The sequence below is a fragment of the Eutrigla gurnardus genome (genome assembly GCF_963514095.1).
Source record: "Eutrigla gurnardus genome assembly, chromosome: 14".
NCBI classification, from domain to species: Eukaryota; Metazoa; Chordata; class Actinopteri; order Perciformes; family Triglidae; genus Eutrigla; species Eutrigla gurnardus.
Window position 1 is genome coordinate 26,691,225 of NC_139937.1, and position 20,715 is coordinate 26,711,939.

Below are 20,715 nucleotides of genomic sequence, written 5' to 3' on the forward strand. Positions count from 1 at the left end.
AAACCGTCCTTTCCTCCTGCGCCCGGCCCTCCCTGTGTCCTCGTGCGGCCCCGCCTTTTGTCAAGTATCAACAGGCAAATTCAGACGTCCACACCCCTGTACGGTCATGCCCATGCTTACAGTAGCTCAACCACTGGGATCAGACCTGCAGCTCTACTGCAGTCTGCTTAGTGGAACAGACGTCTCCACACCTGCTGCTTCTTTGAGGTTTTCATGGCCCACCATGGGAATGAGACCGGGACTTGTGCTGCAGACATCGACTGCATAGGAGTTTGCTTGACAGCCAACACAGCCTGCTGTACTGATCGGGAGATTTCTTAGGAGTGGCTGGTTGTTTCACAACATTTGGAGCGTCAGAGACAGGGAAGCAGCTGGTGGGAACCAGTGTGGGACTGCTGGTGTCTTACAGGTTATATCTCTATTATTTATCCTTCTCCAGTCTCTGTGCCTTACTTACAATCTCTTATTGTGTGTGTGTAACTTTACCTGACGGCGTCTATACAGTGTATACAACCATGGACCTGAGCTCGTGGCAGTACCAGTTCAGGATCATCATGCTGGGGGACTCCACCGTGGGCAAGTCCTCCTTGCTGAAGCGCTACACTGAAGACCTGTTCCTGGAGTCCATCAACCAGACGGTGGGCGTGGACTTCTACGTGCACTTCCTGGAGGTGGAGCCAGGCGTCCGAATCAAGCTCCAGTTCTGGGACACGGCGGGACAGGAGAGGTTCAGGTGAGGAGCACTATAGGGGGAAGGGGGGGGGAGTTTGTGTTTCTGTGTGTGTGAGAGATTCTTCATGCTGTGTGTGTGTGTGTATATATATATATATATATATATATATATATATATATATATATATATATATATATATATAGGCTCAAGACTCACCTGTTCAGACTTCACCTCGACTAGCATGACCCACCCCCCCCCCCCCCCCCCCAAAAAAAAAAAAACGTACCTATAGCACTCTGATCGTAGCACTGTTGCTCTTGAACTACTAGTTTACTCAGATGAGGACCTAACACTTGTTCTATTTTTATCTCTTACTTTATCGGCAATGATTCGTTGTGGTTTCTTTGTTTCCTTCTTTTGACAAAAGTACTTATTGTAAGTCGCTTTGGACAAAAGCGTCTGCTAAATGACCTAAATGTAAATGTGTATATATATATATATATATATATATATATATATATATATATATATATATATATATATATATATATATAATATGTATATTATTTGTGTACCAGCTGGCTGCAGGGAGGACCCAGCCTTACTTTTTGGGGTTAAACATTCAGGGTGAGAATAAAAACATCCGTTTATAATCCTCTTTCTCAATCTACTTACCTCAGAGAATCAGCTGATTATGTGCTCACTGGAACAGGAAATACGTGTGTGTGTGTGTGTGTGTGTGTGTGTGTGTGTGTGTGTGTGTGTGTGTGTGTGTGTGTGTGTGTGTGTGTGTGTGTGTGTGTGTGTGTGTGTGTGTGTGTGTGTGTGTGTGTGTGTGTGCGTGCGCGCGCGCACGCGCGCGAGCGAGTCATATGGTGACGTTGAACTCCGTGTCTTTCCTCAGGTCGGTGACGCGCTCTTACTACCGTAACTCGGTGGGAGGCCTGCTGGTGTTCGACATGACCAACCACGCCTCCTTCGACCACGTGAAGGAGTGGCACGCGGAGGTGTGCGAGCGCGTGCAGCCGCACAACGTGCTGTTCGTCCTCGTGGGCCAGAAGAGCGACCAGGACGCGCGCGGGGAGCGGGCGGTGAGCCGCGAGGAGGCCGAGAAGCTGGCCGGCCAGCTGGGGATGCCCTACGTGGAGGCCTCCGCCAAGACGGGCCAGAGCGTGAGGGAGGCCTTCGAGCTGCTCGCCCGGCGGGTGTACCAGGGCCTGCTGAGCGGGGAGGTGGAGCTGCAGGACGGCTGGGACGGGGTGAAGTGCGCGACCCCGCGGACGCTGGAGCTGCGGAGGGCCAGCCTGGCGCAGGGCGCCGTCTCCAAGGAGACCAGGAAGTGTTGTCCTTAAACCGTGGACTGGCCCCCGGGATCATGGACCCGGAACTGGCCCTGGATCTGTGGTGGAGGTTTGACGTCATCACGTGACACCTCAGCTGAGACTCTTTACCGTTTAGTAAAGTCAGAGACTGATTAGAGAAAACTTGATATGACTCAACTAAGAGGGTAAATAAATACCTGCTAAATATCAGAATGTAGCTGAAATATAAAAAATCCATTCATGGACTTTGAAAGGTCCAGATGCTCTCCTGGAGATGGTAGAGCCACAGTGGATCAGACCAACATGGACTGATGAGGTCATCACTTCCCTCAGTTCAGAAGGGCAGGGTTGTAATGATGTCATATTGTAAGTCCACGGCATTCAATCTACAAGGATGGGATGCGATCACATCTCCCCTGATGTGCAGACCCGTCCAGTGGAAGAGTGGTGGTTAACCTTGGGGGGTCCTGATGCTCCGAGGGGTCTTGAGGTGTATATATGAGGGGTTGCAAGATGATTAAGAATGAAAGATTCTACTTTGGTTAGTCTGTTTTTAATCTTTGTGTGTGAGAAATACTTTCTTTTCATCTCTTTTACAGATTCTTAACTTGTAACGAGAGTTTACAGACAAGGCTTCGGGTTATTTTGAGGCCTCACAGGGAGAAATTGTACATCTGAACCAGGAAATTGTGCTTTTCTTCCCTCAGAACTCATTTCTGCAGCTAAGTCTGACCTGGTGTGTCTGACTGGCAGCAGTTACGGTAAAGGGCTGCCCTGATGGAGATGAGAAACACTCCGACGACTCTGTGAATTTATGCTTTGGGCCTGACAGCTGTCTGGAAAAGGCTTTGTTGCATCACTCATAATTGCACAGCGTTCTGAAAGTGAGCGATTGTTTCACGGGTGCGGTTGTTGAAATTGATTAAAAGAAACATCAAAGATCTTTAAGGTGCCTTTTGGATTATTCTTTTGAAGAAGACCATTTATTTTGCCACTGAGAGTCAGATGATCACTGACAGGTTAAAGCGGTGTCTTTATAGTGGATCGTGAACTGATTTCATATTCGTAACGAGGTGAAGGCCCTTCCCTAAAGCCAAACACAACCCTACCTATGTATGTAGAAGCCTAAAAAGTCTCCTTGTTTGATAACAGAGCAGTCATTTATTTATTATTCCAACATCGTGAAAAGTCAACATCTGAGCACCATTTCTTATTTTGATTGAATTTGTTGAAATAGACTAAATTAAATGTACAAAGATGGTTGAAATGTTAGAATAATCTCTACTACAATCAGTAACGATACACAACAGCACATGTCTAACAACAGATGCAAAGCATTGACTGTGTTTGTGGCCACCGTTCGCAGTAGGAATCTGCTATTAGACGCTCGATTTATACCAAAAAAACAAACCCAACAGCATTGTATGGACCAAGTGGGTAAACAGAGACGCTATAATTTCTTATACTCAACCGTTATGATTATTATTTGCAAGGTAACACCAAACATTATTTTGAACATTCACATCCAAAATGCGCTAGAGTATCAAAAGGCAAACTACATACAGCAGTGGTAATCATCCAAAAGAATGTATTTCAGTAAATGTTTATTGACAAAATGCAATGAATAGTGTCCTGCCAGGCTTAGCTTGATGACAACAAAACAGAATCAGAGACGAGAATTACATTGTGATGGTGCTGGCAAAACACTCAAGTTAGAGACGTGACGATGAAACGCTATCTAATGAAAAAACTATCCGAAAAGAAAAAAAACCCAACTGAAAAGGAAAAAAACCAAGAAGACGACGACACACAGTGGGTTCAACAGAGTACAGTCTGGCTACTTTTTGGTTGTCTTGCGGATCAGCGCCATTCTCTGAAATACAAACAGATGAAAGCAGTTAGGAAGCAGTCTAGAAGTCTATTACGATCTCAAACCAATCAGACACATTGACCAACGGCATGTTTCTGCTGCTCACCTGTTTGTGGGCCTCTGTGGTGCAAGCCTTCTTGAACGGCCGGATCTCGTCTGAGCCGTAACCAGGTATCCACATGTTCCACTGGCGCTCTGAGGAAAGGATGTCTCACTCAATCAACTAGTCAGGACTTTTCACGATGACAATATAACGTTTTTAACTCGGGAGTGTAGACAATATAACGTTTTTAACTCTGAGCGTAGACAATATAACGTTTTTAACTCGGGAGTGTAGACAATGTAACGTTTTTAACTTGGAGTGTAGACAATATAACGTTTTTAACTCGGAGTGTAGACAATATAACGTTTTTAACTCTGAGCGTAGACAATATAACGTTTTTAACTCGGGAGTGTAGACAATATAACGTTTTTAACTCGGAGCGTAGACCTGCATCAATTCCAAGTGCCTTATCTTGAAATGTTAAAAGTGGGAGAAAAAAATATAATAATTCTAGTATCTGCCCCGTGACTGAGCTCCAAAAGTTGATGGGTTCTTCCTTTGCTCACGCTACACACTTCCACCATGCTCCATGAAAATCTCTTCATTTTCTTTGCATTTGTTGACAAACTGAAAACGTAACCTCCTTGGCAGAGAGGTAGGTTGTTTTTAATGCCGTCAGGCCTATAAAAGCAAATGATTGTTACTTTGGTTACACTGTGATAAACTGGTGTTGGTTGCTTTCAAATGGTGCATTTCTCAGGAAGTTCTCCTGACTGAATGCAAATGAGCACAAATTGATTTTCAAGGGTAAAAAGCACTATTTTTAGCATAACATTTCCCAGTGTGTTTTTTGTATTTTTCTACAGCACACGGATCCCTGAAGGCCTTCCTTTTAAAATTCTGTCTGCTCCCTTCAATTATCACACACGTAAGTATCTGTCATATTGGTGCTTAACTATCATTATGGCTAAAACAATGAGATAACATTAAGGAATTGATGATTCATGTCAAACTGACATGATATATGGGGCATAATTGTAAGTCCTGAGACAATCATTGTGAAAGCAATGATCTGCCAGTATTTACAGGCATGTATACCCATCTGTGTGACTCAGACACTTCACCCACCTTTGTGGAAAAAACCCCTGTAACTTACCAAGATGTAATTGAACATCCTTCACTTCCAAGGTGTTGGACTTGCGATGGCGAGCCAGCTGACAGGCTGCCGTCACTACACTCTCTATAAAGTCATCTGCAATTTGCAGCAGCATCTGAGAAGAGACAGGCATTTTGAAAACCCATCAATCGTGTTCAGTAAAAAGGAAAGCAACGTTCCACGATGGCTGGACAAATTCCTCATGTTCTCAGCTGCTCACATCATTTTTCATGCAGCCAGGCATCCAATAGAATGAGACTTCCACATGATGGATGTGGCAGTAGGTATGGGGAGCATTTGGTCAACAACAATATGCCTGCTGCACGCTGTATTCACACCAAACGTTCTACTGCTGCTGCTGTTTGTTTTTTACACTCATAATATCCAAGTACAGACCTCCTCAACATCCTCATCCAGCTGCTCATTGGGATCGATCTCTCTCACGAGGTCCTGCAGCTTCTTCTTACTGAGCACCTGCAGAGAGAGCAGACGTATCCATTCAGTGTACAGTTGTCTAATGACGGCTCTAATGACAACACAGGGCATCAACGAGGCTTCCAAATGTAAAAGCAAGACAAAGAAAATGGATTACGGCTGTGGAAATGTGATTTTGACACTAATATTTAAAAATGGCATGACATATTTAGCCACTATGTAAAATACAAGCTAGATAGTGCCACACTTTGGGTAGCGCTGATGTTCGAATGCATCTCAGTGGGACTGATACAGATGCTGGTGCAGCAACATCTTTGTGTTTGGTGATTTAAAAAGTAAAAAGGGACTGACCTGAGATCCCTCCGGACTACTTCTGCCAGCAGGGCCAGGGGTCCCGACCTTTACTGCCGTTGCTGTGCTGTTAGCCATGCTGGTGGCCACAGGAAACGTGGAGGGACTCTGCAGGTCTAACAGGAGGCGAGGCTGTGTGTGTGTGTGTATGTGTGTGTGTGTGTGTGTGTGCGTGTGTGTGTGTGTGTGTGTGTGTGTGTGAGAGAGAGAGAGGCGGTCCGAGGTGGATGGATGTGACAGCTATCGTTTACAGGGAGCACCTCCGGAATCTGGAGAAAACAAACAGGAGGTAAAGGAGTTGGCATCAAAAATTTGATAAACCTGCTGGAAAAGTGTACAAAAAAACAATTTGTAGTTTAAAGATGTGTCTGTTATGGTGCTTGATTTAACTCCTATTTTAATATTTGTATTTAAATCGAGTGGTGTTAGAATCTACATGTAAATCACAGTAGCTGTAAACGGTGCAGTATAAATATAGTTAGGGCTCATTATCATCAGCTAGATACACGAAGCAACAGCCGTATTGTTATTAAGCCGTATTACACCGCTGGAGGATCTCCCAGAAGATTAACAGTTAAAAAAGATCAACTCACTCGTAAAATAGTTAGATCGTACAGGGAAACATGAAGCTGTGCTGCTTTAACAACAACAAAAAGCGTTGTTTTACTTCTAACAGAACGTCGGGTGCTAAAAACAATAGCAGCTATCAGCATTCAATTTAGCCGGACAGGCTAACGTTAGCTGCTAATCTAGCACCGCGGCTTTGCGCACGGCACGTCCTCAAATTACACGCTGAATTCCCAACTTACCCGATAAAATAAACACTATCTGTCCATGTTTCGACGTCGTTGCGACGACAGCGAGTTAGTTTGATGCCCAAAGACTCCCTCAGCCCGCCTCGGCACAGCTCGAACAATTTGCGAGGATATCTTTCACTACTTCCGCTTTGTTTATGTCTATTTCCGGTGGCAACACGTCGCCTCTACTATGCCACCTGCTGGACATGTGTTGGAACTACAACTAACTAGGATTCAACACATGCGATGGTGAAAATGTTTTTCATCACAATGAACAAACATTTTAAAACACCAACATGAATGAAAATATATGGAATGGCATACTTTAATAAACCACACTCAGTGAGTACACACATACATGTACAATATTTCCAAACCACCTTCAGAGCAATTGACACGATCGTTTTTTATGTTTAATTAATGTGGTTTATTCTTTCAAGTAAAGTCATAGAAATGAGTAAATATCATTAGCAGTGATGGGTATTTACATCAGGAGATAATAGTGCAGACAACATGGGAGAGACCGTCTTGCTTAAAGTACTCTCCCAAGCACAGAGAGCTCCCTAATTTGCATTTGCAGACAATGATTAGATATAGTTTTGTTTAAATATTTATACACATAAATACTTTAATAATTCAAACTTTGTTTGCAAGCATTTGCTCCTATTATTATCATTATTGCTGTGTTTTTTTTTTAACAAAGGCTTTGTTGTTGATATTCTAATTTAACAATAATAAAGGCATGTGTGCCTCAGGTAGGGTGCAGCAGACATGTAGGCCCACATCGGACTGAAAGTGAAAAGTGAATATATCACTCTTGATTGTGAAGATGACTGCAAGCATTTCAGCTCTGGTTGATAGCCAATCAATCAAAGGTCAAACCAAATGAAGCCTAACATGTTTGCTTGTTGGCCATTGAATCATAACGCAGAGATCTCGCGACGCTCCGCTGTCAACAGACTACTTTCGAATTCGGTTGCAAAAAAATCCCCCAAAAAACTGTGACGTCAACAAAACAAGTTGGGACCGAAACCTGATCAGACCAAGATCCAGATCAATAATATAATAATATAATATAGGCGTGAACGATCCTCGGATAAAAACCAGCGACATAATGAGGCTCATTGACGATTTTGTTTTCGCGAAATATAATAATTTGGATGGTTGGTTTCTTTGCGCGTTCAGAACTCCAGATTACAGTTCACTTCCTGACAACAGAAGCCACGCCCCCACCTCCATATAAATACTCAGTAAAGTTTCATTTCAGATTAGAAACAGCTGAGGAGCGCGCGCACTTTTATTTCTCGGATATTGTTAAAGTTCTTTTCACAGCCATGAAGGCGCTTCTCGTTGTTGCAGTGGTCGCCTTGATCCACGGCGCCTCTGGTAAATATATTTTATTTTATATATATATATATATAGTATTACAGCTCTTTAATGAGCTATTGGTTTCATCTTCCAGTGTGGTTTCTGGTGTTTTTTTCTCTTTCTGCAGAAATATTCATGTAGTTTCTGTTTGTGCTTGGTGCGTGTGCGTGAGCGCATGCGTGCGTGTTCCTGCCCGCCTGTCTTTTTCTGAGTGCGTACGTCCTCTTGAGAAAACGCTTTATTTATTTCTCTGCTGTCACACTGATGTGTTTCCCCAGTTGGTTACAAGACTCGAGACGGAAGCAGGAACTGTTTGTGGAATCAACAAGGGGCCGTCAAAAAAGAAAACAATTAAAGCTGTTTTTATTAATTCTACATGCTGAACACGAGACCCATTTATGTAAATCTCAGAATGTGTGTCCAAAAAGAAAAGAAATGTAAACTGTGTCTTTGGTCCAGGGAGAGTGTGTGTTGTCGGTCGCCTGCTGAAGTGGAGGAACCTGTTGCTGGTCATGTGACCTTGGTGACTTGGAGAGTGTTGACAGTTTCCCAGGAGGCAGGGACTATTAATGCCAGGAAAAGGGAGCGGTGGTTTTGAATGTGTTGCCCAGAACAGCAGCTCTAGTCCCCCCAAGCGAGCCCCCCCTCCCCCTGCCTGTTGTGTTGTGATCAATAACCTGCATGTGTGTGATCTCGGTCCACATGCAGCCACTTTGCTCATCAAAGGACCGACGGAGCCGGTTCTGGAGGGAGACAAGATCACGCTGGAGTGTCAGTACGCAGACTCCGAGCTCAACATCAGCCAGGTCCACTTCGAGATCTTCTCCAAGGTGAGCCGGGGGGGCAAACGGCGGCTGGGTGGGAGGGCAGGAAAACGTTCAGGACCCTCCTCTCACCATTTAATACAAGATCAACCTTAGGAGACCCACAGTGGGAGATTTACAAAGATGATAGAGCAACAAAAACAGAAGGAATCTGCTATAAATAAGTAAGCAACAGTAAAGATATGATACTTACTTAACCAATAAATGACTAAATATAAAATATAATCCTGGACAGACTTGAGTGGTCGGGTTTTCTTACACGCCGAGGTGTTGGTAAGTGCTCAAGAGTTTTACTGCCGTTGTTTGAATTCTTGTAAAATGCATTTAATAGTTCCTGTAATAGTGAAACAGAGATCATTAGTTGTTCTTGTTCTTACATTGTCATGACATTTATAGCCTGCACTCATTTGCATCGGCCGTCGCCAAATGTCACACCACAGAGTGTGGAGGTCGACACGGAGAAACTCTAACACGTGACACATCAGAGTACTGCGTGGGACGATATGAAAATGTCCACGATATTATCCAGATTATCATCAAAATCTGCTTAAAACTCTCTTTACCTTCCATTTAGTTAAGAAACAAATGTTTTTATTCCATCACAGAGAGAGAAAAACCAACATTCAAACCATTTTAAATGAGCCTGAATCATAAATATCCCTGCAGAAATAAAAAATGCTAAATATGTGCATGCTTTTTTTGCACACACACACACACACACACACACACACACACACACACACACACACACACACACACACACACACACACTAACAAACAAAACAGAAACTATTTGAATATAAAAAAGAAAAACACACAGACCACATACATACATGATACTTCCTGTATTTGTTTAAATCGACCTTAAAGAGACGATTCATGTTGTGGTTGAGAGAAAATACTTCCTGTCCCCTTTTATCCCCCCCATTATTTATTTATTTATTATTTTTCACATTTAACAAATAACAAATCCAGACATTTGAACGGATACAAACTAATCATAATAACTGAGCCGAGTAAACAATAAATAAAAAAGGTCACAGAACATGTGTCTCCTTTAGTGGAGTCAAACCAAGCGCCTCACAAGTCTTCCTCCTGTCTGCAGTACATGCAGGTGTGGCGTAAGCTGGCTGCCGAGCGACCTTGGTGCTTCTATCGGATGGAGATGCAGCGCACCGCGGACCGCCTGCTCCTGTCCATCCCCTACGCAGGGAAGTACTACGAGGGGCCCTACCGCTGCGTGTCCGACGCCGCCGCCAACGCCACCGAGCAGGACCGCTCCTCCCGGACGCTGGCCTTCAAAGTGCATTGTGAGTTTGGTCTGCTGGAGTCTCTGGAACAATGAGTCTGACACGGTGTTTCCCTTGTGATAAATACAGCAGCGTTACATTTTCCATGTCAGTCTGTCCCGCAGAGGTCAAAGACATTTCTGCAGGACTCCAACAATAAGCTGTGCGACTTGTGAATATGACTTGTGAGTTTCACTCTCCAATCAGGAAATACGTGGCATAACTAGGAATTCTTAGTTCCTTCTTACAAAGAAGGAAGCGTATAAAAAAACACCTTGTTGCTCTTTGGTAAACAGCCGAGGTGAGAAGACGGAACAGAGACTCTGAAACCTCGTAGTTTCAACCAGCGGGAGGTAAAGACAATTTCTCAGACTCTGTGGGTACAGCTTTCTTCACAGGGAGGGATAGAAAAACACATTAATAGTTAATAAGACAAGACATATCTATGCAATGCAGCTGCAGAGCGGTGTACAACAGAAGAAAATAAAGAAGAAAAGTACAAATCCAGCAGAAACACAGTGTTGCTATGATAGGTTGACTACAGTCATTTTCTCCAAGCAAACAACACAAGGCGTTCTCTCCCAGAGGGCTGTAAGATTGAAGCTATCAGTGCGGGATAGTTGCATGAAGCGGCGTCCGCGGTTAGCTCGTCAGATTATCAGTGTCCTCTATCTCCTCAGTGGTCATCAAATCGACCGTAATGCTGTTTGATAGGCTCCTCAGCCTCATGGGGGGAATCAATAGAGGCACAGATTAGAGTGGACTAAAGGACTGACGGGGGGGGGGTAGATCTGGGCTGTCCACTGGGGTGGAAGTTGAGCCATTATTCACAACACTGCCCCTCTGAAGACTTCGATAAGATGAAGCCCATTATCATCGTTATTGATCGCTTAGTATGGCGCCTGTACATCTGGGAGGCGTTCATACTCGAGCCTGTATACTTAAAAAGATCCGAGTGTTCGTCCCGAGCTCTCGACGGCGGTCGCTTCGGCGTACACGATATCTCTCGCTTCATTAATGGCTCTTCCTCGCTCCCGCCTCGCCTTCAGATATGGGGGAGTTGTCGCTGTCCAGGGAGGGCTACACCAGCTACCTGAGCGTCCCGCAGGAGCTGAAGGTGCGACTCGGGGACAGCGTGGTGGTGACCTGCTCCACCAGCTCATCAGAGGAGCCCAAGTACTTCTGGAACAAAGACGTAAGGAGGCCTTGTGGAAAACTCGTTCTCTTTCTCCCCTAATGTGACCTCTTTATTTCTTTCCTGCCTTTCTGCTCTCTGTGGCACGACGCATTCTAATTCCCCCTCTCCCAACTTTGTCACATACTGTCAGATCAGGTCGCAGTTAGCGTGAATTCAAAGAAAAACCCTTTCTTAAGTTTGGACAACAAACCCACTTCGTTAAGTTAAGAACGTAAACCTAAGAAAAAAACAACATAGGTACGTAAACCATCACAAACGCCACTAAAATAACTTCAAAATAACATTTTGGGACACAAACACTGTTTCCCTGGGTGAAAGTCCTGTGTTTGTTTGACCCATCTGCTTCCCATACCTACATCATCACACTCCTGGAGTTACTTGAAAGCTTGTTGCGTGTCACGCCGACGCTAAGGAACCTGATACCGATGCACGAGGCGCCCTGCAGCGTCGTATCAGACGCCGAGGCGTCGGGAACAATCGCTGATGTTTGCTGTCGTGGAAATGAGAACGGCGTTCTAGATCTCCCTCTTGGCGTCCTTGTCATTCTCACTCCTCCTGGAACACGGTTCCTCTCCCCGAGGTTCTCCTCCACTCGTTTCCCCTCGGCCGTCGTGTTTCCATCCCCTCGTTCTGCAGAAGTGCTCTGTATTTAAGTGACCGGTTGGCTTAGGCCCACCATTTACTGGGGATTGCAGCATGCCCACTTACAGGGGATTAATAGTTTAATGAGGTCTAGACAAGAGCCAGTCAACCTGAAAACAATTATGTGGATAGATTTCTAATGATTTTTTTTTAGCGTTTGGTTAACCAGTATTGAATTATTCAACTGAGCTCTTCTCCGAGCAAAGAGAAAGCTCACCCGAGGGAAATTAAGACGTCTGCGTGTAAAACGCCACGGTGACGATAAGCATGTAGAACAAGAGGAAGTTGATGAGCTGGGAAGATGCACTGGGCCCTTGTGGCGAGGAGGTGGTACTGCACTGGATAGTCACAGCAAAGTCACAGGTGGAATGAAGCTACGCGACCGTGAAGATATCTTCGCCCTTTTGTTCAACACTTTTTAATAAGTCGGCTCGGAGGTTAATACGCTTGTTAAAGGGTCGCCGCTAATCAGGCTTTTAAATGGGCTAACAAAACCAAATCCAGTTCAGTGGACATTTTATCCTGCTAATACTGTATGTCCTCTACGTCGGCGTACACGTTTGGGTGATTATTGGTTGAATATACAGCCCTCTGATGAAGACTCATTGTGTGCATGTCTGACAGCTCCATCACTGTGTGGAGTCGTGATTCGCCTGTCGATCCGCTCCCATAACAAAAAGATGAGATGGAATGTGTTTGCTTCATCTGCGTGTGATGCTGCTTGTATGACAGGAAGGGATACGGTGGCAGAAAGCGCCGTCAGGTCCCCCCCCTCCCCTCCCCCGGTAATGACAGCGGGACCGAGGCAGAAACGGCCCACTGCTTGTGCAGCCAGTGGATTTGCATACAAAATGCTGCTTTGGCCAGACCTGGCCTTTATGGGAATCCTCTTAATTCAGATCCATTCAAATTGAAATGGACTTTCTTGGCAGGAGCCGCCGCTCCCAGGAGCCAAATCATTTGCATGGTGTAATGTCTTTTTTCTTCTTCTTGTGTACCTCGTCCTCTATGTTCGTTTGTTTTCCAATCCTTGTGTTTGGCCTGCTATTTGTTTCCTCCCATGTCGGGCTCTATCTCATAATAGTGCTGCTATTTCTGTGTCAACAATTCCTCCCGCTCCCTGGCCATCTCATTACGCGTTGTGCTAACAGTCTGCTGCTGCCGCGGCTTCATTCTTTGTGGATGATGGCGTTATCTGGGTTATTGACTTGTGTGTTCATTGGTTGGATTAGTGCTCAGGTAAACACACTTCATTGAGGGCTTGGGACGCTCTCATGGTGGCAGAGCACCAGCAGCCGTCTGTCTGCGTCCCCACGCCGCTGCCAGTCACTCTGTTTCTCTTTCCTTCTATTTCACTTTCTCTTTGCTCCCTTCTCATCATTCACAAATCTCTCTCTCCTCCTCTCTTTTACACTCCCAGCATCCGTAGGAAAGTTCCCTCTCTCTTTCGCCAACTAGCATCGTCCTTTCTCAATCTTTCTTGTTGCTCTCGGGCTCGGAGCAATTTTAATTTGTCGGAGTTTGTCGATTTTCTTAGGAGCTGCAAACAACCCGGCCAATTTCTTCCTCTTTCGACTTTCTGCCCAGCTTCTCTGTTTCTTCCCGATGCTCTCTTGTAAGTCTCCATCTTCCTCTCTCTCTCAGGGCGACGACTGGATCCTGCCTTCCTCCACGCTGACGCTGAGGAAGATCACAGCCATGGATGAAGGACGGTACACTTGCATGGCCGAGCATCCCTCCGTGGAGTCTCTGAGCAAGAAACGCAGCATCAGCATCACCGTGCTGCCCGGTAAGAAGACTTTAAATCGAGCCGGACACGTCCTGTTGTCCTTTATGCTGACTGAATGGAGAGCGGTTGTTTCCCCACTTCCTCTTTCTTTGGAATTGCTGGGGACATTTTCAACATCCTCTATCAGGGAAACAAACAGACCCTGTTGTTCTAACAGCAGGTCTCTGCGTGTGGTGATGTCGGAAGTGTTTCTGAAACCTTTTTAAAGCCTCACATTTCTAACGAAGTAGCCTACAGGCTTAGGCTTTGATTTATCTTCACACACAAAAATGATAATAAAAAGCAGAGAAAGACAGTAATAAGTAATAAAGAGAGGTGGAGACATTTATGAAAAACACCTCCCATAAAAAAAGGTGACAAAAGAACTCTGAATGGAAATTACATTTAAATGTCAAATGAAAATAGGTAAGATGATACCAACCGGCATTAATATTTTAAATTACATAAATAAATGGCAATGGCAGAACGGCACCGGCTTAAAAGGATAAGAGGATAATTATTTAAACCGTAAAATAAGCAATGATTTCCCCTGACCTTTGGTGTTTTTCTCCTTTTTGACAGAAATCTCAAGTCAAACATAAGTGCGTGATAGATTAGGGGGATTGTCAACCTTTTAAAGCCCATTCTGATTGATATTCTGCTCTGTAAATATGTGTCATACCACTGTCAGCTGTAAATATCCTGCTTCCACTCATCCATCACTGCCGGCAATTATGAATCCAGATTTAATGTATTCAGGGTCATATTTCCTCACCACGCTTTAAAGCTTTTACTGCATGGCTGTATCCACATCCCTTTTTAAATTCCAGGGGAAAATAGCTGCAAAGCGCGTTTTCTCTCTCTCGACGTGAAGATGTGTCATCGTTGTCGTGGGCAACAGGTCGTTCAAATAAAGCATTTTAATTTCACATTCTTTACTTAATTTTTATGATGTAAATTTTATTTAATTTGACGGCAGATAGATCCTAAACGGCAGATAGAAGAAAATAAATTATAATAAAAAGTAAATCAATCAATAAATAGCAAAATAAAATAATTAGGACAACATTGTTGAGGATTGACAAATACTAAAAGATGAATAAAGCAACAAGACAACAACAAAAATAACTAATAAACGAAGGTGTCCGTTTTATAATGTGTTTAAACACATACAAATTAGTAGCTTTGTATATAAACATATACATTTCTTTTCATTTAAACTTACCATCTGGCAGTACCTCCGCAGCCCACTAGATGGCCCTCTGAAGGCCACCGCTCCAAAGCCCCAGCGAAGGCTTGAGCTTGATTTGCAGACTTTAAGAAGGTAATAATAATGATAATCATAATGGTGAATGTCAGCAGACGCCTCTGAGTGTTAATGTTGTAAAGTTGTTCTTTGTCTTATTTCTTACACAGCGGGGAAGATTGTATCGAAGCGGCGGACTAATTTCATTACAATATTATAGCTAATCCAATTTTTGGCACTTCATCCGTCTTCATGGTCTTTATCGGTGACCTGTGAGATGATTGTGTTAATGCACTGCCGTTTTTAAACACCCAGTAGGACTCATAAGCCTGTGATGTCAGTCGTTGAAATTATGCAACCTCTAAAAATGCAATTAAGCCAATGCATGTTATTTATTATGGTTCGAGTTATCTCATTACTTCTGCAATTGACTCAGTGGTCACCGTGCTCCACGCTTTCTCCACCATTCTTCTCTGAAGCGCATGTAGTAATTAAAAAAGCAATAATATCTTCATGCTGGAATAACGTTGGCTCATCCCTGAGCAAACGTTGCATGTCGCCGCTGCTGCTTTGAAGTTGCATTACAATAGCAGTACAAACGTAACAAACCTTTCTGGTGCCAAGACATCCTCTTAAAATGTGGAATTATATGAATATATGAACAAATCCTCATAAACCCGATTCTAAATCTTTACTTTGTCCATCTAAAAGGAAGGAACAAAGGACACGGAATGCACAAATGTTTGATGTCTTTTGTGAATTATGCACATGAAGGGGCTTTTATTCGACTGCAAAGCAGATCCGTGCTGTGTACGGCAGCCTGGCCATCTGAACTCTTCCACAAGCACACGGGAGGTCGCCTTCAGAAGCCTGGCCGGGCGGCAGCAAACAGCTCGGCTGGCTGGAGTCTGTGTGACGCACGTTTACCTCCGTGTCTGACCCCTCCCACAGAGGATGCCCGCTGGTACGAGTCCAGCAACGGCCGCCTCATGCTGATGACCTCGGCAGCAGCCGTCGCTCTCCTGGTGTTCGTCCTCTCCGTGGGCGTGTTCCTGTGCCGCAGGGCCAAGACCGCCCAGACCTCCAAGGGGCCCATGTAAGAAACGCCTGTTGTGTGTGTCTTCCCCTTTCATTTAATTGTCATCTGATTTGAATTCCTGCTCAGAAATGGTGAATGGTGTGTCATTGTTTGATTTCTCTGCTGCTCTTCGTCCGCGCTCACCTTTCTATTTCCCCTCACTCAGCCGGTCTCTCCGCCCGCAGCCCGACTTTAAATCACAGACGCCGTTATCGCTGCAATATTTCATTCCGTCTCGTGTGATAGAACCAAGGCCATTTCAGTTACAGTGTGTGTGTGTGTGTGAGTGTGTGTGTGTGTGTGTGTGTGTGTAGCCAGGTGATCTTGCAGAGAAAAAACCTTCCCACACGTGTGCAGACTAGAGACGTGTGCTTTTCTGTCTTTAAAAGGAAAGATCCTCATTGAATAGGAAGGTTTCAATGGTTTCTGTCTCAGCTGGTCTGACCTACTTGACCCCACATCCTTGATCTATCTCCAGTAATTCATGCTCCCTTCTCTCCCATGCACATTTTCTGCTTGTGCTTTATATATATATATATATATATATATATATATATATATATATATGGCATAATTTCCATAAGTGCCTACTTCACCCGCACATGATTTCTGTGCCATTGTGGTGGCGTCGAAGAAAAGGGTGTAATCCTCGAAAGAGTGGCTGATCATGTGCAGCCATCTGTGTATTGAGTGTGTGTGTGTGTGTGTGTGTGTGTGTGTGTGTGTGTGTGTGAGAGACACAGCTTAAGAGAGAGAAATTGACTCTCACATCATTGCTCCATGACTCGGTTCTACTCTATTATTCCCTCACTTCTACTTTTCTGGTGCGGCGGGAGGTCGATATGCCCGATGATAACACTCCTCTGTCTTTCCGTCTCTTTCTTCTCTCGCCAGCGACGACCGGTCTCAGAAGAAGCCCATCTACAGAGCCAGCGTGGAGTCCCTGCCCTCCACCTGTGCAGACAAACAGCCTCTGGTTTGAGTCCAGGTGGAGGATGAGGATGGGAGGAAGGTGGAGCGGGTGACCGGAAATGAGTGATTGCAATAGGGGGATACTTAAAGAGGGAGGTGCAGGGGGTTCTGGGTGGTCACATTCAGGGCAGGGAGAGGGGGGAGGACAGGCATATTTGAAGATTGTAGGGAAGGGAGAGTCTGCTTGTTGGAATAAAAAAAAAGATTGCTTCAGAGACGCTGCGTTGCCTGTGTGTAGGCTGCAGTTATGTTATTTCCCTTCATTTATTCTGCAACATGCAAAATGGTGGCTATTCTTCGTAAAAAAAAAAGGTGACGGGAGATTATTCCTGTGTAAAGTATGAAAAGACTCATGCATTTCTCTTCTTTTCTGTCGCAAAAAAATAATTGCTCCACTGTGTATTATGAATGAGCCGTTTGGGTGATAGGACAAGGTTTTTATTTTTGTTGATTTGTTTCCCTTTCAACGGCTTTTTTCCAAGCCGAACCCGCTCACAGCATCGTGAAAAGGTTATTATAATCCCTTTACTGTGAAAGCTCTCAAGCACACTGCACTCGTCTATTTAATTTACTGTACTTTGGATTTCTTTGATATTAAATGGCTTTCAGAAAATATTATTTGCTGTCCTCCTGTGTGTGTGTGTGTGTGTGTGTGTGTGTGTGTGTGTGTGTGTGTGTGTGTGTGTGTGTGTGTGTGTGTGTGTGTGTGTGCATGCCCCATTGATTTTGTTCCATTCGGAGACACAAAGAGGTTGTGTGAGTATTGACGACGCGGTGAAAGCTGCATGCTCGCTTGGACGCACATCTCCTCCATCCAGCGTCATCTCCAGCTCGCGTCGGTTTGTTTACCAACCTTCCCTTTCAGTCTGGAAGACCTTACTCTGAAGCAATGACCTTTACTCAAAGCACTGTGCCTGTGCATGCTTGTTTTCTCCACCGATCCGCCTGCAGGCACAAACCCGTCCTCAGCCAGTTCAGCCAGCAAACATGCACGTGAAATACAAAGCAGAGTGAGGATAATGCTGAAGTTTGGTTGACCTTGAAACTTTGCACATTATAAGAGATGAGAGTTCGCCACCGGAGGTTCTACATCAATATGAGCTTAGATTTAGTCCGGATCCCCCGTCCCCAAAGTAACCACCGTGGACTACAACATCATCTTTTTAATTTTCTCCTCTGTTGCCTTGTAAACCCTTAACGCCCGCACCACAGCGCCGCCGCTTATTACCATAGCCGCGCTCAAAATGCAAAGAATTTCATTCCACTTGTCTGTTGAAGTTATGTCGGCTTTTATGTGGTTTTATTATCGGTGGGTGGTTGACCGTAGGCCGTCGTTAATAATGGGCGAAGCGGCAGTTTAACAATGACACTCCATTAACGGGTGCATGCGCCACAGAGCACAGCCAGGATAATGTTATTAAACTGATTATTCAAGCCGCCTGCACGGCTCGCCTCGGCTGCAGCAGCCACTCTTTGTCAAGCGTTTTACAGACTGCCTTGTTTTTTCTTCAGCCAACTCTACAAACTTCAGCTTACTTTTTACGTCGTGTCGAGGCCCTTCGGCTTAAAGAGGAAAAAACGGATGGGCTTCGGCTTTTAACCAAAAAACAGAAAGAACTTCTCAAAAAAATCTTCACGCTCCGTAGGAAGAAAAAATACATCGTTGTAAATCGAAAAATGCCCTCCTGCATATGAAATGCCAGCGAGCACCATCTTGTTTTGGCCTTTGAGTCAGTCATGAGTGAGGAAGCGCCGTGCCCCCCCTCCCCCTCCCTCAGTGGGCTTCAGTCCTGGGGCTTCAGCCCGGTTTGGCCAGGAAAGACAAGCTTATGTATCAGGAGTTTCACACAGTGGAGCTGTCCCTGGGGGGTACAAGGTTCCGGGTGGGAGGGGGAGTGTAGTTTACAGAGACATTTTGACCTTGATCGTGCCTCACGGAGAAACCACCGGCCAGCAGCTTAGGGCGAAGCAGGAGCTGTGCAGAGAATACTTATTATATGTGTCCGGTGCAGGCAGGATGCAGAACTCCTGGCTAGTCAGGCAGACGTCCCAGCAGCCCCCGCTGGCCTACAAGTAAAGGTGAATTATACTCCAACATCCCCCCCTCATTGACTAATTGTCCGATGTGACAGAGTGCCAGGCATTTTGTATCTGGGTGCCATCGCCCACTGCTGTTCGGTCACGGTCACTTGGTTCTGCATGTGCATCCTGCATATGTTGTGTCAAATGGCTGAAAATGAAGGAGTGCGGTTCTCCGGAGAAGCAGGTGTTTTCCCCTCATTACTTCCTGACAATGCCCCATCTGGTGCGGGGGAGCTGCATGCCTGCCACGACTCCCTGCCAACCGGGGAACAAACACTCGCAGCGAGGCTGACGGGGAAAGATGGGGTGGGATGGGCCTCGGGATGAGTCAGGCAGATACGATCCTCGCCCAAACAACAAGGTTCAAACTAGGAAAACCACGGAGCGTGGAGAAGAAAGAGCCTGCAGACTTCAGGTTTCACACAGACCCGTGACGGGGTCAGATATGAGGCGAGGGTTCAAAGCCACTTCACGTGGTACAGGAGGGGAATATTAATATGAATGCTAATAGACTGCTTTGATGCTTCGCTGCCTGTTTGAACTGTTTCTGACTGCTTGGACCAAAGAGTGTCAAGATTTCACATAAGATGAGAGAGGCGTAAGCTGATATGAGACCCATGACATGCACTGTCTAAAATGGCCTGAAGGGGGCGCCAAAGACGGTTTAAAAACAGATGCCTTCAGGCTTTGGGAGGATACAAGGCCACGGTTTAACACCAGATTAGTGAGGGAGGTGAAGAAAAGAGAAACACTTTTCATACTGGAGCGGTGTTCAGGAAAACACAGTTCTGGACAAACGCTGGTCACAGCATGAGGGTTCAGTTAAAGACCCCTTTAGGGTCCTAGTAGACCTGATGAGAACACACTGGACAAACGCTGGTCACAGCACGAGGGTTCAGTTAAAGACCCCTTTAGGGTCCTAGTAGACCTGATGAGAACACACTGGACAAACGCTGGTCACAGCATGAGGGTTCAGTTAAAGACTCCTTTAGGGTCCTAGTAGACCTGATGAGAACCCACACACTGGACAAACGCTGGTCACAGCACGAGGGTTCAGTTAAAGACCCCTTTAGGGTCCTAGTAGACCTGATGAGAACACACTGGACAAACGCTGGTCACAGCACGAGGGTTCAGTTAAAGACTCCTTTAGGGTCCTAGTAGACCTGATGAGAACACACTGGACAAACGCTGGTCACAGCACGAGGGTTCAGTTAAAGACTCCTTTAGGGTCCTAGTAGACCTGATGAGAACACACTGGACAAACGCTGGTCACAGCACGAGGGTTCAGTTAAAGACTCCTTTAGGGTCCTAGTAGACCTGATGAGAACACACTGGACAAACGCTGGTCACAGCATGAGGCTTCAGTTCAAGACCCCTTTAGGGTCCTAGTAGACCTGATGAGAACACACTGGACAAACACTGGTCACAGCACGAGGGTTCAGTTCAAGACCCCTTTAGGGTCCTAGTAGACCTGATGAGAACACACTGGACAAACGCTGGTCACAGCATGAGGGTTCAGTTCAAGACCCCTTTAGGGTCCTAGTAGACCTGATGAGAACACACTGGACAAACGCTGGTCACAGCATGAGGGTTCAGTTAAA

At 45.2% G+C, this 20,715-nt stretch overlaps 4 protein-coding genes across 4 annotated transcripts in view; 3 read left to right on the plus strand and 1 right to left on the minus strand.

The window, feature by feature from the left end:
* cadm4 (cell adhesion molecule 4) overlaps positions 1-20,715 on the plus strand; it is a 216,598-nt gene that overhangs the window by 120,722 nt on the left and 75,161 nt on the right. The gene's annotated exons all lie outside the window — the stretch shown is intronic.
* Positions 505-2,906, plus strand: rab42b (RAB42, member RAS oncogene family). The gene is made up of 2 exons (XM_084027275.1): positions 505-733; positions 1,578-2,906. Exons 1-2 carry the CDS (start codon positions 516-518, stop codon positions 2,023-2,025), a joined length of 666 nt encoding a protein of 221 aa, XP_083883401.1. The 5' UTR covers positions 505-515; the 3' UTR covers positions 2,026-2,906.
* taf12 (TAF12 RNA polymerase II, TATA box binding protein (TBP)-associated factor) lies at positions 3,583-6,796 on the minus strand. The gene is made up of 6 exons (XM_084027281.1): positions 6,660-6,796; positions 5,851-6,119; positions 5,461-5,538; positions 5,065-5,179; positions 3,972-4,060; positions 3,583-3,868 (listed from the first exon to the last, which is right to left on the minus strand). The coding sequence occupies exons 2-6, from the start codon at positions 5,926-5,928 to the stop codon at positions 3,833-3,835; spliced, it is 396 nt and encodes a 131-aa protein (XP_083883407.1). The 5' UTR covers positions 5,929-6,119; positions 6,660-6,796; the 3' UTR covers positions 3,583-3,832.
* On the plus strand, positions 7,875-17,650 carry LOC311024210 (cell surface glycoprotein MUC18). The gene is made up of 7 exons (XM_084026516.1): positions 7,875-8,033; positions 8,724-8,845; positions 9,945-10,149; positions 11,178-11,323; positions 13,613-13,757; positions 15,934-16,078; positions 16,955-17,650. The coding sequence occupies exons 1-7, from the start codon at positions 7,982-7,984 to the stop codon at positions 17,040-17,042; spliced, it is 903 nt and encodes a 300-aa protein (XP_083882642.1). The 5' UTR covers positions 7,875-7,981; the 3' UTR covers positions 17,043-17,650.